Genomic DNA, 15,594 nt, shown 5'->3' on the forward strand with positions numbered 1-15,594 from the left:
AGAAGAGGAGCTGTTGCTGCAGTATGCAGAGAGCATGACGACAACTTTCTTGGAGCTTCAGTGATCATTATTAGAGGTATAACCGATCCGACAACACTGGAGGCTCTTGCTGTCCGGGAGGTACTAGCCCTCGCCGAGGATTTGAACCAACGGAGAATTCACGTTGCATCCGATTGCAAGGTGGTGGTGGACGATATCATGCACCGGAGTCTGGCCAGCTATGGAGTCATCATACATGAATTTATAGCCTATAATAGTTCTTTCATTTTATGTAACTTTGTCCATGAGTTTAGGAGTTCCAACTTTAAAACTCACAATTTAGCGAAGCATGCTTTGAAATTAGGGATGGGTCGCCATGTTTGGTTAGGACACTTTGATGTTCGTCCCTGTAAACATTGTGACATTATAAAAATTTCGCAAGATTGTCTCAAAATATATATATAGATGTATAAAAACAACGACATCAAACTCATACAGTCATCATGTGCCTTCCCTCTTCCTTCCGAGTCTCGTGACCCAAGGTTTCGCATTTATAAAAAAACAAACAAACAAAGTTTCGAAAATAAGGTCCCATGACCTAACCAATCTCTGCTCTGACCTACCAGAGCCCCAATCCCTGCTCATTAAAAATCTTCTCTAGTCTACCGCGCTACGCCAGCTGCTGCCGAGCGTCGTTGCCGACGCCTCACGGCCCAAACCCTAACCCACCTCTCACGCGCGTCGCCGCCACCATCGCCGTTCCCATTCCACCTCGTCACGTCCCTGCCGTATTCACCCTGTCCGAAACCTTGGACATTGGTTTCTGAAGGTAGGAGCTTTTGGATCATCCAGCGATTACTTAATCCCAAGCTAACTATTCTCCACAAATTTCCATCTAGATCCGCTTTTGGTTTGGTAACAGAGGTGGATTTACATTGGTTCGATGTTCATTTCTTATGCTGCTTTCAGGCCACCAGGTTACCTAGAATCATCATGTCAGGAAGAGATCGCCTGCCGCGCCGTTTTGTCGAAGATGGAAGGGGCTATGTTGACGCCCGTGTGGCTGAGGATCGCAGGGGTCATCATCCTGGTATCCGAGTGGTTGATGATCGTAGGGGCCATCATGAGATCCATGTAGTCGATGATCGCAGAGCCTATCCTGCAGGTCGTGTGATTGAGGATCGTAGAGCCTACCCTGAGATTCACGAAAGGCCGCTCATGAGGGTGGCTCCTCGCTCTCACCCGGATGTCCTAGAGGAAGAAATTCAGTTGCACAAGGTTGATTTCCGCAGGCTTATGGCTGATCGTCATGCTCTAGCTGAGGAACGGATGGAGTTGCACAGGGAGTTGCAAGCCGGAAAGGAGGAGGTCTGTCACCTTAACATGATCATCGCAGAGATTAATGCCAAGAAGGAAGCTTATATCAGCGAGCTCGTTGACAAGAGAAGGAAGCTTGAAGCTGAACTTAGATCAAATGAGCCTTTGAGAGATGAGGTTGTGCATCTTCGTGGTGAAATCGAGAAGCTCCTTGCTGTTAGGAAAGAACTCTCTGCAAAGGCTGCATCACTCATGCAGGAGCTGAGTAGGGAGAGATCTGATAAACAACAGTTACCTATGCTGAAAGCAGAGATTGAGGGCCTTCAACTGGAACTTACTCATGCAAGGTACACACACCATCTCTTTTGCTGGACCTGACTCAGTTATCCCAGTAAATTGTTTGGGGACTGGAAACTTCGAGTATCATTGGTTTCTATAATTGTATTGTTTGCAGGAATGCATGTGAATTGGAGCAGAAGGGGAATTTCGAGTTGGTGGAACAAAGGAAAGCAATGGAGAAGAGTATGATTTCGATGGCACAAGAAATTCAACAAATGCGGGCCGAATTAGCTAATTTTGATGGCAGACCATGGGGCACAGGTATGTTATTGGGATCTTCTACAGTGTTTGTAAATTTCAGTTATCCATTCTACATATTTTCCTTTTTCACTGTCATATTTTTTCTGGATTTGAAGTTGTACATGCACATATGGTAGGGTTCTGTATTATCAGCAATCCTGAGTTAGGAATCTGCTATCTGCCAGCACTTTGCATGGGTTTCTAAGAAAGAGGACATCAGCCAATTACTTAATTTGTTTGGAGATGCTAGTTGTCAATTAATATTGGAAACGCATTGATGCTACTACTGAACATATTATGCGTGCCAGTGTGAACTTCTGGATTGACACATTGCAAATAGTTGGCTGCCTTGGGGGAGGGGGGGGGGGAGCTTCTCTGCTTGCGTGATCGGTGCCATAGGAAATTCGGGATGACAGAGATGCCGCTAGTGTGGTACTGTTGCACATGAGACAGGGGGAGGGCAAAAGGCCATCCTATTTTCTTCCTTGCCTTGATAGATTGCCTGCTTAGAGCATCTCCAACAGCTCCCCATTCCCCAATAATTTCCTGGTATTGGGGGAGTTGAGCCAAAAACTCTGCTCCAACAGCTTCCCTTTCCCCAATAAATTATTGGTGATCACTAATAAAACAACCCATCTTTCCCTAAATGGAGGGCGAGTTGGCCCTCTCCCAATATGATCCCCTATACTGCGATGTCAGCGCTCCGCTAAATGGCCACTGGACCACTGCTGCCGCCGCTCAGCTGCCACGGTGCAGACTGCCGCCGCTGCTGACGGACCATCGCCGAACAGCCGCCCCGCCGCTGTTGGAGATGCTCTTACAACTAGGGATAGATTGCAATACAAGAGATATGATATACCTTGTCTAATGTCTTCTACTTTAATGATTTCTTAATTCGCACTTTCACTACCTCGTAATTTAGGCACACACTCTGACACTCATATTTAAATTCAAAGGCCTAACTCGATGGGCAAGGCTAGGAAAATTGTAGCCATCTTAGGCTCATTAAAGCCACTGCCTATCCCATTGTCCGGGGTCTAACCCTACGTGGCAGTTTCTTGTGCCCACCGATTACTACCCTACAATGACATGGCTCCCAATATATAGAGAATTTTGCGTTGAAATGTCTTGATTTATGATTGGTAATTTTTTTGAGCAGGATCTCCCGCATTTTCATTTTTAATAGAAATTGTCTTCTTATATCTGACAAGGTGATATTTACATTATAACTACATACACAAAATATATGTTTTTAAATAGTATACGTGGAGGGTCTTCAGTTCATATGCTGGGCCCTTCTCGAGTTTGCCAGTCTTTCTGGGTATATACAAATTTTAAAAGGAGTTAAAACCATGCCGAATTTTGTACTTAGTATGCGTCCAAAATGCATGTGTGGATGTTTTTTCTTTACTGCTGGTATGGATGGAAATCATGTTATTTTCTGTTACCAGAATATTATCAGTTATCCTGTAGCTCGCTTACATGCATTAAAAAAATAATGAGAAGTGCCCCCCCTATACACTATTAAGAAGACAACATGTTACATATCAGCCTCACGAAATGAATCAACGAGATTTAATCTGGCTACAGCCTGATCTTTTTGCAGTTTCCTACCTCAACGTTTACTTTGTACTACTTTAGTGCCCGTGCGTGGCCACGGAATAATAAACTGAGATGAAGTTACATTAGTTAAAATATCATTGTAATTCATGACGGGTGTGTTTGGTTTGAGTCATCAGGTGGAACGTAACAGGTCCGTTCCGTCCCCAGGGGTCATTCCCTTGTTTGGTTGGGTCGAGGAACGAGAACCTACTCGTTCTAGGGAACGGCATATTCCCTCTATATGCGGAATGTGCTCGTACCTCCGATTTGGAGGAACCACGCGGAACCGCTCTTGCACCTCACCTCTCCCCTCGATTCACTCACCCCAAAGGCCCAATCCCCATCTTTATCTCAGCGCCGCCGCCCGCCTCTCTCCCCCTGTCGATCTGCCACTAGCGCTGGACTCACATGGCACCGCCTCTCCCTCCCCGGCGGCGAACTAGGATCGGGGCGGCGGGCAAGCAGGTATGACGTCTGGTACCGGCGAGGTGGGCGGCGAGATGGTCTCCGGCAGCGGCGACTGCGAAGGAAGCCATGACCCAGCATGGACTACCTCCGCCCGGAGTTCTTCATCACGCCTGAAGAGAGCAGGGCAGCTGCAACGCCGCAGCGCAGATATTGTTGCCGATCTGGCCGGGAGTAGAGCAGCGGCTACAACGCAGCAGAAAGCACAGGAGTAGATCAACGGTGCTGGCAGCAGGGAAGAGGAGTAGCGATGACATGCAAGCAAGTCCGGTGATGAAGGGCAGCAGCAGGGAAGAGGGAGCTGGACATCTCACCGATCTGGATTGGTTTTAGGGACTAATGTGTGCCGTTCATCCAGAAGAACCTCACCTCTACTAGTTCTAAGAGTTTTTAATTAATTTTGTTTCTAACCTTTTCATTGGATGGAAGAAACAGTAGTTCATCCTGGTTTTGATTTTCTTCAATTTTTTCATCTTTTCAAGAGAGATGTGAGGTAAAATTTAGACATATTTGTTCAAAATTGTATAGTATTGGTAGTTGACTTCTTGGTATATGCCATGAGTATATATTAAAATCAAGGATGTCATGCATATATGAGAACTTCACCATTCCTACAAGAGAGATGAGTTGAATCAAATTTGTCTTTGTTCCATTCCTTCAACCAAACAGTGAGACAGAACCATTCCATTCCATCATTTGACTGCAACCAAACACAAGAATGGAATGGACCCATTCTAATGGAATGGAACCATGACATTAGATTCTACTTGGTTCCTCAACCAAACACACCCGACGTGTGCGTTGTATGTGGCTTATGACCGTTGCAACAATATCACCTTACACTTGCTTCCACTCGACGATCACCTCATGCCACTTGTATCTCTTTCCTTGCAGAACGCAACACGATGCATGTGAAAATTCATGTGTATACAAATAATTTAGATAGTGTTCCAAAAACATGGAAATTCCACTTCGCCACAAGAGATATATATATACATAATTGTCCGGTGTAACTTCGTACTATCAAACGAAATCGAGTATCAAGCATGTCAAATACTGAATAACAAAATTGGGCATAACACATCCAACACGGGTGATGGAGTGCCTTGACTTAAATCAAGGAAACACCATAAGAACTGATTCTATATTCATGTTTGTCATCCGTATATAATCTGACATAACATTCTGATTGTATTAAGTAAAGTGATTTTCACCATGAGAACAGAACAAGCACTGATTCTTTCTTACCATGAAATTCAGCCACCAAATCTATCCAGTTGCTCTATACCTCCCTTTCTTTCTCCTGCTTTGATCCTAAAAGTTGTCCCAGCTCTGCGTCAACATGAGCAACAGCTCATTCCACTGTCTGTTTTGCTTTGCTATCTAGCAGCAAAAAGTATACCCAAATCAAAAATAGAAATAACCACATGGACAGAACTATTTTTTTTCTTGCTGACCAAATAAGTTTGTTCGTATCAAACTGTATGGTTAAGTGGAAGCCCATTAACCTATTGTAACATGTAAACTTTTCATTTTAACCTCGAGTGTTTATTTTGCTGGGTTCATTCTTGCTCACTATAGTAGTGATTCTTCAAAACAAACATATACATCCACATGAGAGCTATACACTATAGCCCTGCGTGTGCACATTTTTATTTTCTTCTCACGTTCCACCCAGCTAACCATGTATGTCCTAATCTTAGTATTCCGGATCGCGGGTCGGTGCCGTGTTCTACGACCCAGGGTTGTCGACCCAAATCAAAGGTTGGGATCTACTCTGGGGTCAACGTGGATCGATGGCCGGGACGCGATCCCGGTGGGGAGAGAGGCAGAGAGTGCGAACTGAGGGAAATGTCGAGAAATAATAGATGAATACAGAGAACATCGTCGGACTCGTACCTCCGCAAACCCCCCATCATCTGTCTTCCATCATTGCTGCAGTTCTTCATCACCATGTCCGCCACTGGAGGATACAGAGATGTGTAACGAATTGATGAGGCGAAGGAGCAAAGGAACTTGCCATGGAAAGGCAACGGATGGGTAGCCTTGGCAGCGGTGTGCAACAGCCAAAAGGCAAAATGAAAATGAAGGAAGTGGCGGCGGTGGAGAGGAGACTGACAACTATGGTCCTAACACACATGGTAGCAATAAGAAAGGATATTCATTAATTCATATTATGAAGGTCAGAAATAGACATGCATCGGTGTCCTTCAACAACTTTAGTCATGTTTCCATTAGTACAGGAAATAAAAACATCATGTAAGACAGAAACAAGATAGTCCAGGGCAGCCATTTGGTTTGTGTGTTAGGGAGCTCTTTATTTGATGTAGCTAATCTTTTTTCACCATCATAGTTTAACCTGTAGGCTGTAGCAATATATATCCGAGTGTTCTTCTATAGATGTAAGTACAATCATAGTTCAAAAAAGTGCTAGGCGTTAATTGTGCGTCTTGCCGCCGCCTTGCGCTTTTCTGATCAAAGCGCATGCTTATGCGCAATTAGGCGTAGATTAAGCGCAGCTATGCACTAGGCGTTTTGCTATCGCCTAGAGCCTAGGCGCACTTAAGCGCTTGCTTAGGCGCGCCTTTTTTAACTATGAGTACAATGCGTTGCTACGGAAGAAAGAAAAATCAAATTGCAGTGACAAACAACGTGGTAGAAATATCCAATATGGAGAGGTCAAGCGTACATCGTATGTGAAATCCTTGCTTTTTCTCACGGGTTAAGAAAATATTACCACATGCAACCAGCCTTGTTTTCCTCTGATTCAAAGAGTCAAACTCTTTGGGACCATTGTGCACTTTGGATTCAGAACCAGCAAGGCTACTAGAGAATCACCAACAAGCTCCAAACTGGAAGCTTCCCCGCATTACCACTGTCCACTGCCAAAATTAACCCATCCTTATAAAGTGGAGAGCACGAGTACTGTGTCTTGTTCTGTGCATACTTCCGCTCGATCCCATTGGTTCACTTCATGATGATTGAAGTGATGTTGCTCACGATGGCGCTCGCCGCAGCGCTGTGCATCCACTTGGACCCGCCACCTTTCGAGGACTTCTCCGTGGCCGACCTGAAGGCCACGACAGCGGTCAATGGGTCCCCTGCAGGCCGGCGGTGGTGTTGATGTATGGTGAATTCTTCTCCTTCGCCATGGCCGCCGCATCCAGCACCAGAAGATGGGTCAGCGCCGCCAACAGATGGGTTCCGAAAGGGCATCAGGCCATGATGGTCACCGTGGGCATCTGACTGGTGATAGAGATTGCGACCAGAGGGGCGAAAGGGCAAATGCGATGGTGGGCTAAAACCTACTGTCGCAGGGGCGGCAATAACTTTTCCCGGGAGAGAGATGAGATCTGTAGCGAGGGTTGGGAGGAGATGAGGTGTGTGTGTGTGTCGTCTATGCATGGATTGCGGCAGTTTCCATTCCCCCTAGTCGTGCGTGCGTGCGATGGTTTTACGGGTTTTCTTGCTCGTATTGTGTTAATATGCACGCGTGGGCTGAAATTTTTACTGTACGGGGAGCGCGGGAGGGGAGGTTGAACCATTATGACGGCATATTCCCCTTTACTAGTAAAAGATAATGGACCAATAAAAAAATATAAATTCTAATACCATACCACCCACAAAGCAAAACCAGGAGTGTTCCTTGTCAACAATGAGAGCATACATCATCTTCAAAACATAAGCATAACAGAGTTATCCTAGATGGTGATTTTCTCTTAGGCTAGACTACCTGAATATATCATCATTGGATGCATTGCTGTTAACACTTTATATTTCATGGAACAAAGAAAATTCGCTCTCATGGTACTATGTCTATCTGCTCTCTAAGGTGGAGCACATGGGATGAAGCTGGGAAGTCCTGAAGCGACCTTCCCTACTCAATATGGAGATAAATACAATATACATGCGGTATGATCTTTTAAAACAGTATAATCTTAGACAGTTTCATTCTTTGTTTTCTATTTTATTCAAAATGTACTGTGTTGTTATCAGGGAGTTTCTGAGAAAGGTCCTTCGCACCCTCCTGAATCTTCGTGGGGCACATTTGAGAAGAACCGTTTCCAGTACCGCTAAGATCCCAGCTGCTACATTCCGGGGAGAAAGAATCACCTCTAGGTGTTAATTATCATATAACATGGTTTAGAGTATCTTATCTACCTACTTGTTTGTGTTAAGACTCCAGACTTCTTTATGCTTCGAATAATTATACTTTCTGTGTTAGTTGATAATATTTGTCCTGACAGTATCCTGTTACTATTTACATATTGGCTCCAGATTTATGCATGTTACCAGGATATCCAGGTTTCCTTGTTAGATGGATCTATGACTAGCAATTATTTTAGCGTGGCTTCGACTTTGGAAAATCAGAGTGACTTAGTCGTGTCACATATAGAGCAAGTGTTCTGAATTTAATGCGAAGCAGGGGGGGGGGGGGGTCTAACTGCTAAACTTTGAATGTATGTTTTTACAGAAAAAACTTCCATCACGCGGTTACACAATGAATTAATGAGTTTGATGTGAGATGATACAGATAGTGCATGTAGTACATGTGTGTAAAGTTCACTCTTGGTTATAACCAAGTGTAGGTTTCTCTCATGTTAAACTATGTTGGTGATGTTAGTCACTTAATGCAAAGGTGGTTTTAATGTTTATAATTAGCAAATTATTCAGGTGTTTGCTGCAGATTTTCTGTAAAAATGGAAGTCTGAAGTAGTGATTATACGTTTGGCTAGATTCATGTCAACTGCTGCATATTTGAATGTGTAGTGGATCCAATTCTGTTATCAGCAGATAGGGATCAGTAAGTGATATTTGTTGTAAGAGAACTAACCTTACCTCCTTAAATCACTATAAACCATAATAGTGTGGACAAGTCTATATATTATCTAGGACAATGATTGCATTTCTTATGGGTAGTAAGTTATGCTATTAAACTCCACGGTTGTTCAACAGCATAAGCTGTCTCATCTTAATTGGTTTACATCATCCGTTTTTTAGTTTGTATTTGTCTTGATGCTTATTTTGATCGTTATGAGGAATTCAAACTTCCAGACCTTGTGTGAGCTCGATTAGAAAATTCTTGCTCTGGCCCTTTGTGTAAGTTCTAGTTAAGCTTTTACGGTATTAGGCTGGTTACTTTCTAGCATATTTGGATTGTCTGTCTGGTGCATGAAGCCTTAGGTGGCTCTGTTCTCTTGCAAAATATTAGAGAAGAATGAGGCTATTCACAGACTTATCAGTTATCAGTTGTTAGATATTAGAAGTCAGCATCGGCAATTCTTGCACATGAAGAGGTTGATCTAGGAGCTCTTTTAAGCAAGTTGTGACTACCATTAGTCACAGGACAAATATTGGATCTGCGCTGATGATGGTGTAACATGGCCTCTCTTGCTCCGTGAAATTAGACCAGTAGCGTGTGCATCAACATGCCACTTCTCCCATTTTTTTCCTGGATTGATGCTGTATGAGTGAGGCTGGGACATGATTACTATTGTTTGCCAATTACCCACATGGTTAGCTCTCTATTTGGCTGATGTGTTAGCTGTTAAGTTGGTCATCTTCTGTATTAGACCCATTGGTATCTCCAGCTTCCAGACATCAATCAGCAGTTCAGTTTAGTACAATTGGACTGATCTAGTAACATCTAATGGATCATGGATGTAATTCAGAGTACCGTGCCTGAACTTTATGAGCTCTTAGATTTGAAAGATTTTGCTCAGGTGGAGAACATGAAAGGACCGCCGTGTTTTTTCTGACTAGTGACCACACTACAGTGTTTTTTTGACTAAGGAAAGCACTTGTTGTAGAAGATAAAGATTACCTTCTGATACCAATTGGGAGAAGCAGTTGTAGATGCATCGGCCTGGCAACCTCCTGAAAGCTTGTGCGGCATATGGTCTGAACCATATTTGATGTAGGCCACGGCCCTTGATCTCCCTGGAACATATTTCAATGGTTACACAACTCCCAAGAGAACCAAAGATTTGAAGAAGCACACTGTCTGTGATATGAGTACTTACCAGATTTTAACATGGAGGATTCTCCTTGGAGTGAAAGCCCCGGTGATTGGCTCTGATACAAGAGGCTGTCCATAACAGTGTTCTTGCATGTGGAACCTTGATGCATTCTTCACTTTAATGCTCAAAAGCAGTGTTGGTTTTGAATGGGTGTTGGCTTAAGAGTTGTGTCTGAGCTCCTTGTACAGTAAATGTTGCTCAGATCGTGATAAGGGGAAAGCACTCCGAGTTTTGTGTGAAAGCAGCAGACAGAAGTTTGACGTGTTCTTCCATGTGATGCTTGAAACACAGTGCAGATTTGAGTAGGAGATAAGCTGGTAATCTGATTAGGTCTATTTAGCCCCAACAGGCTAGACTTAATCATCCCAAGTATAGAGTGTAATTTTGGGTGCTCAGACACATAGAGTTTGTGAGCACGAGCTCACACGCATCCTTTGCTACAGTAAAACCCGAAAAAATATTAAACAATTTCAAAAACATTGATGTATTTTTTCACATGCTTACAAATTTTCACGATGGAATGCCATTCGCGGAGGTCTGGGAAACAAAAACAAAATCAATGCTCATCAATTTTGTTTTTTTGCCCAGACCCCTCCATGAATGTCATTCCATCACAAAAATTTGCACGCATGTGAATAGGCATCAACGTTTGTTGTAAAAATCATTTTTTTTTAAATTTTATCATTTTTTCTGGATTTTACTGTAACAAAGGGTGCATGTGAGCTCATGCTCACAAGAGCACTTTTTAGCGTGTCCGCTATGGAGATCAATCTGGGGTGGGACAACTTATTTACTGAAGTTGGCTGGAGAGTATGGTGCGTGAACTGAATGAGCTCTTAGTGCTGGAAACCTTTCTCAGTTTGTGAGAAGGGGAAAGCATTCCTCTGTTTCTTCATGACATCAGATGGATGGTAGTTTGATCTTTGATGCCATAGAACGCTTAAAGCAGATTTGACTCTTGAACAGAAGTTGGTTGGGAAGTTTATTGGCACTTGGACTATATGGATTTATAAGGATTTACCCTTTTACCCTTTTTAAGTCCATCAGCCCATATCGAGTCTTAATAGGCTGGACTCTTGTGTTCTGTGGGAGATGATTGCTTTGCTAGCTTGTCGAGATTATTCTTGGATGGGTCAAACAGCGGAGATCATTCTGAAGCTTTTCAAATGACCGAAGCAATCTGGTGATGGCTTACCAAACATGAGGCAAGTAGTTTCTTCATCCACGGCAGAAGTTACGCCGAGTCTCTGTATATATTATTTTAAATTAAACATTTATTCTTGACAGTGCACCTTCATTAACCTAGTAGTATGTTAATTTTCTATCTTTATATTTGGATATTCAATAAGCCCTGGGGAACCCAATTAGTTTTACTATAGGGTCTTGTTAGTATTGCCATGTGTTGGAGAAGCCTGGTTAGTAATATGTTTCTAAAAGTCAGCCAAGTTCTGTGTGAGGTAGGCACAGTCGTGTATGGACATGTGTTGAGGTGTAGTAGAGGCCTCATTGGAGCTCAGAGGTAAGGGCCACGACACATCTGTGGCTGGAGGAAGACAAGGTCACGGGAAGAGTTTGAGCTAAATAGTGGTGTGGAAGATGGTCTGATGGGCGGTATAGGCTCATTGGGATGTTTTGACCACCTGAGTGTCCTGGTTGAGTTGAACCATTTAAAGAGGAAGCAACCCTAGGAAAGCAAGAAGACCTTGAGGGTGAGCCTCCTTGTCTCTGTTGAGTTTGATGCCCTCAACTTCCCCTTCCCTTTCTTTGTCTCCCTCCCAGGCCCTCCTTGCTCTTTGTCTCCTCTCCATCAGACCAGGACACTCAGGAGAAGAGGGAGAAGACAGGCCCTCCCTCTTACGCACCCCCTACATCAGGAGGCATAATATGAAGCGTGAGACTGCGAAGCACCTTTGCACTGTCATCTTCCACAGCTCAACCTCTGACAAAATCGGCTCGACCACTGCCTGACGGTCTGGCCTTGCATCTAGCGCCTAGCAATTTTATGAACACTTCTTGAGCATTATTTAATTTCTGGTGGACAGTCCTGGATATGGTGATTAATTGCCACAGTAACCTTATCTGAATGTGGCTTTAACATGTTATGGACTCAGGACATATTATTAGCATTTTGGCAGGTGCGAACTAATAGTAGTTTCTTAAATATTGTTACAAGGCATGCTTATTTGGATAATTGAAGTCACAATCTGATCTGAATTGTATTCAAGACGTCTTCTGCCATTCTACAGTCCAGCAGGATCTGATAAGACCATGCATGATCAAGGATTCTAGATCCCCCTCCTGGACTATACGCACACATGCATCTTGATCTTGAGGTTCTTGGACTTCTTAGAAGTTGGCACTTCTTTGGTGGATGAGATGTGGCTGGATCTCTCTGAGAGAAACCGAGAACAATTTAACTGTACAGACCATATGTTGCAAACCATGGGGTTTTATTGAGCAACAAGTGTTACTGGCTTACTGCTTCAGGAGTGCAGTAGGAAACAATTAAAGGTTCATGGTTTATTTCTTTTCAATGTCACCCCATTGGTTTTAGAGACACACTGTTACCGTTTGTTTCCATGTCAGATGCGGGGAGATTAGTTGATGAGCTACAGAAGGAAAAAAATTCCCATATCTCTAGGCAAATGTTATTTTGCTTTGTGGTTTCAGAATTTCGCCTTATATTTTACTTTCATGAACCATAAGAAGGAATGCAGACATATCTTGAGAATGGTATTAACTTTTCCTGTAATACCACCCACAGTTGTACTTGTGGGGCACATGTACGATTTGCAAGAGGGTACAGATTGTAGGCTATGATCTTCATCAACTTTATCTGTTATGAGTCAGGGTTTGGCATTGTAGATTATAACCATTGGTGACGGGAGGTTGGCACCGTGACAGGAACAGTAAACGGGGAGCGGTGGAGAAAATACTCATTGCTTGCCTTTAAAACCCACGGCACCTCATATAGCCCTCCTTACAAACTGATTCTAGCTTGAAATTGCCATGGAGTGTACTGATTTTCTCCTATTCATGTTCTTGTGTTTCTGTTCACTGTTTTGTGCATTTTGTGTTATTTATTAATTATTATTTTTACTGTTATGTACAACTCTTCAGATGATATTCTGTTTGGGACCAAATGTCTAACACTGCTGTTGTTTACCTTACAGGTTGAATCCTGAGTTGGTCCTTCCTCTGATGACAGAAGATGTATTTGTTCATGTGAAGGAGCCGTCACTGCCAGAAAACAGTAATAAATATGGTAATGGGGATAACTGTTGCCTTTCTGATGCCGAAGGTTCTATGCCAGTTAACTGATACATCTAGGAATGCGCTCTTCTAAAACATCATATTTTCTAGACATCCCTGAAAAGAGATCAAGATGGATTATCATACCAGTTGGAGATATGGGAAATCAAGAGTGCCCTAGCAACACTTGGAAGGTCTTGAATGTGGGCGTGTGGGCGATTGGGTTCATTTGCAGGCATTAAGTTTTGTTGTGGTTTTGGGGGAAGAGAGTTGGGAAAAGTGAACTTGTGCCATAGAAGTTTCTGGTTGTCTGGAAGCCCCTGTTCTGTGTCACTGTCGTGATAATTTCCTTTCTCCACAGGGAAGTTGAAAAGAGATTCTGCTACAAATTGTATATCAGTGAAGCCCCTGTTGGTGGATTGAACTGTGCCTGGCCATGATGCTTCCAGTTGCTGCATTTGGATGTAGTCACCAGTTTGTCCAGCAGTGAAGTGCAAAGTCAGCATAGCTGTCTGATGCTTAAGATGTCAGGAATAAAATAAGTTGCTCCCTACATGCGCTGGAGGCAATGAAGACATGATGTCAGAATCCCCCAAGGACTCACGTTATGCTGTTTTGATGATCATGATGTTGGTAAGGCAGTGGCAACCTGTCAGGACCTACCTACACAAACAAAGTCACTGACAAGCCCATCTGAATGTTGGACTCAATGGTAAGGCAGTGCAACACTTTAGGACCCTACGCACAGAGTAGTGAACTACGTATGTTTGAAATTACGAGCATGATTTTGCCGCTCAAGAGTTTTGCTGAAAATGAAGATCCTGCAAGTCACCCGTTGTGCACATTGGGAGCATATTTCTTGGATGCCCAGGAAGGTTGTTGACAAGCGGAGGAAGCATGTAATTGATCTTTTTGGCAGCTTTTCTCCACCACCTATCTATGCATGGTGAGAGAAGTTATGGTATCATGGCTGAATTACAGCTTAGAATGTTGTCTGATGAATAGAAAACCTGGTCTTGGAACTCCTGGAGAAAAAACGGATGCCCTTGTGCTCCATGCCTTACCTCGTTGAAACATTATGCTTCCGATGTTTGGCTTTAGGAGGCATGCCACTAATCAGGTCTGTATATTCACTGCCCTGGACTGAATCCATCCTCAACATCCTCAAGTCTACTCAACAATTGCGGCACAACTTTTGCTATATTTGACTACCCATATGTTAGCAAGTCTAAGTTACCCCCCACTTTGGGTAGTCTTACGAGCAAGGGACAACTGCCTGTATACCGGAGTCAACATGAAAGTTGACGTGGATCAAAGTCCCATTCCACCGGTATTAGCACAGTTGAAAGAAATTGTGTTGCCTTATGCTTTGTGGAAATTGCAGGGTCATAGATTTGCTCACCGGCATTAACATACGTAGATAACGATGGTACTTTCCTTGCAAAAAGAGTTAACGTTGGTATTAAATATAGGTGTTTAGGACATCTCCAACATCGCCCGGAAATGTCTGGACCAACACATCCGAATGTTTATTGCCATCCAATGCGCGACGCGTTTGAATGTTTTTGCCATCCAACGCTGTGCCCCACATGTCTGGCGACCGTACGGTCGCCACATAGAACTGACCACCCTGCCCATCCAAAACCCTCTCCCACCCATGCCATCGCTGCTCTGTAGCTTTCCGGGCATGCCGGCTGAGAGCATCACGTCCGCTTACTCGCTATCCACGCTGATGCTGACTCGAGCGATGCTACCACATTGGGGGATGGGACGTCTTCCTACCGCATTTAAGCTGGCTGCCCATACATTCGCCTGCTCCCGCATTGTACATGCGCGTGGCCTAGAAAACCGTGGGCGCCCGTGTAACATCCTGAGACTTGTAGGACTATTTGCTTGAGTTTGGATAGATATGTATAACTATTTTCTTGAGTTTGGATGGTTGAAAATTAGGATCATTTAAAAAAAATTGTTGTTCATTTGCTTCTCATTGGATTTCATTTGCATTGCTCGTCATGCTTGCCTTAAAATCATAGAAAATCCTACTCTCTCATATTTCCTGCCCTTGATCTGGAATTTTTCTCAATGATCATGCATGTGTATAGGTTATAAAAGTATTTTCATACAAAAATAGAAGGCCCAAAACTATTTTACAAATTAGGTTTACTACAACTAGTAAAGGTGCCCGTTCGTTGCAACGGGAGGATACGCGCAAATTCTATGAACCATTGTTGGCTGGGTCGAGAAATTGTCTTGTGGGGTAGTCAACACGAAATCGTAGGATAGTCAACACCAAATTTAGGAATAATTGAGCCTAACATCGAAGGCAGGTTTATGAATAAGTTAAGATATTTCATCGAACATCCGAAAAAAATCTAGAAAA

General features: G+C 43.4%; 1 protein-coding gene across 4 annotated transcripts; it reads left to right on the forward strand.

The window, feature by feature from the left end:
• The first annotated feature begins 524 nt into the window (after positions 1 to 524).
• On the forward strand, positions 525 to 14,730 carry LOC123119941 (protein FLX-like 3). Of its 4 annotated transcripts, none has more exons than XR_006459112.1 (6): positions 525 to 808; positions 949 to 1,643; positions 1,751 to 1,896; positions 7,734 to 7,854; positions 7,939 to 8,061; positions 13,136 to 14,730. XR_006459112.1 is itself a non-coding variant. In XM_044539918.1 (6 exons), exons 2-5 carry the CDS (start codon positions 973 to 975, stop codon positions 8,017 to 8,019), a joined length of 978 nt encoding a protein of 325 aa, XP_044395853.1. In that variant the 5' UTR covers positions 525 to 808; positions 949 to 972; the 3' UTR covers positions 8,020 to 8,061; positions 13,136 to 14,730. The 4 variants fall into 4 exon arrangements, 2 of the variants coding, with proteins under 2 accessions (XP_044395853.1, XP_044395852.1); XM_044539918.1 differs by having other exon boundaries at positions 7,775 to 7,854; XR_006459111.1 differs by lacking the exon at positions 13,136 to 14,730 and having other exon boundaries at positions 7,939 to 8,206.
• The last annotated feature ends 864 nt before the right edge of the window (positions 14,731 to 15,594 follow it).

The sequence above is a fragment of the Triticum aestivum genome, chromosome 5D (assembly GCF_018294505.1).
Source record: "Triticum aestivum cultivar Chinese Spring chromosome 5D, IWGSC CS RefSeq v2.1, whole genome shotgun sequence".
NCBI classification, from domain to species: Eukaryota; Viridiplantae; Streptophyta; class Magnoliopsida; order Poales; family Poaceae; genus Triticum; species Triticum aestivum.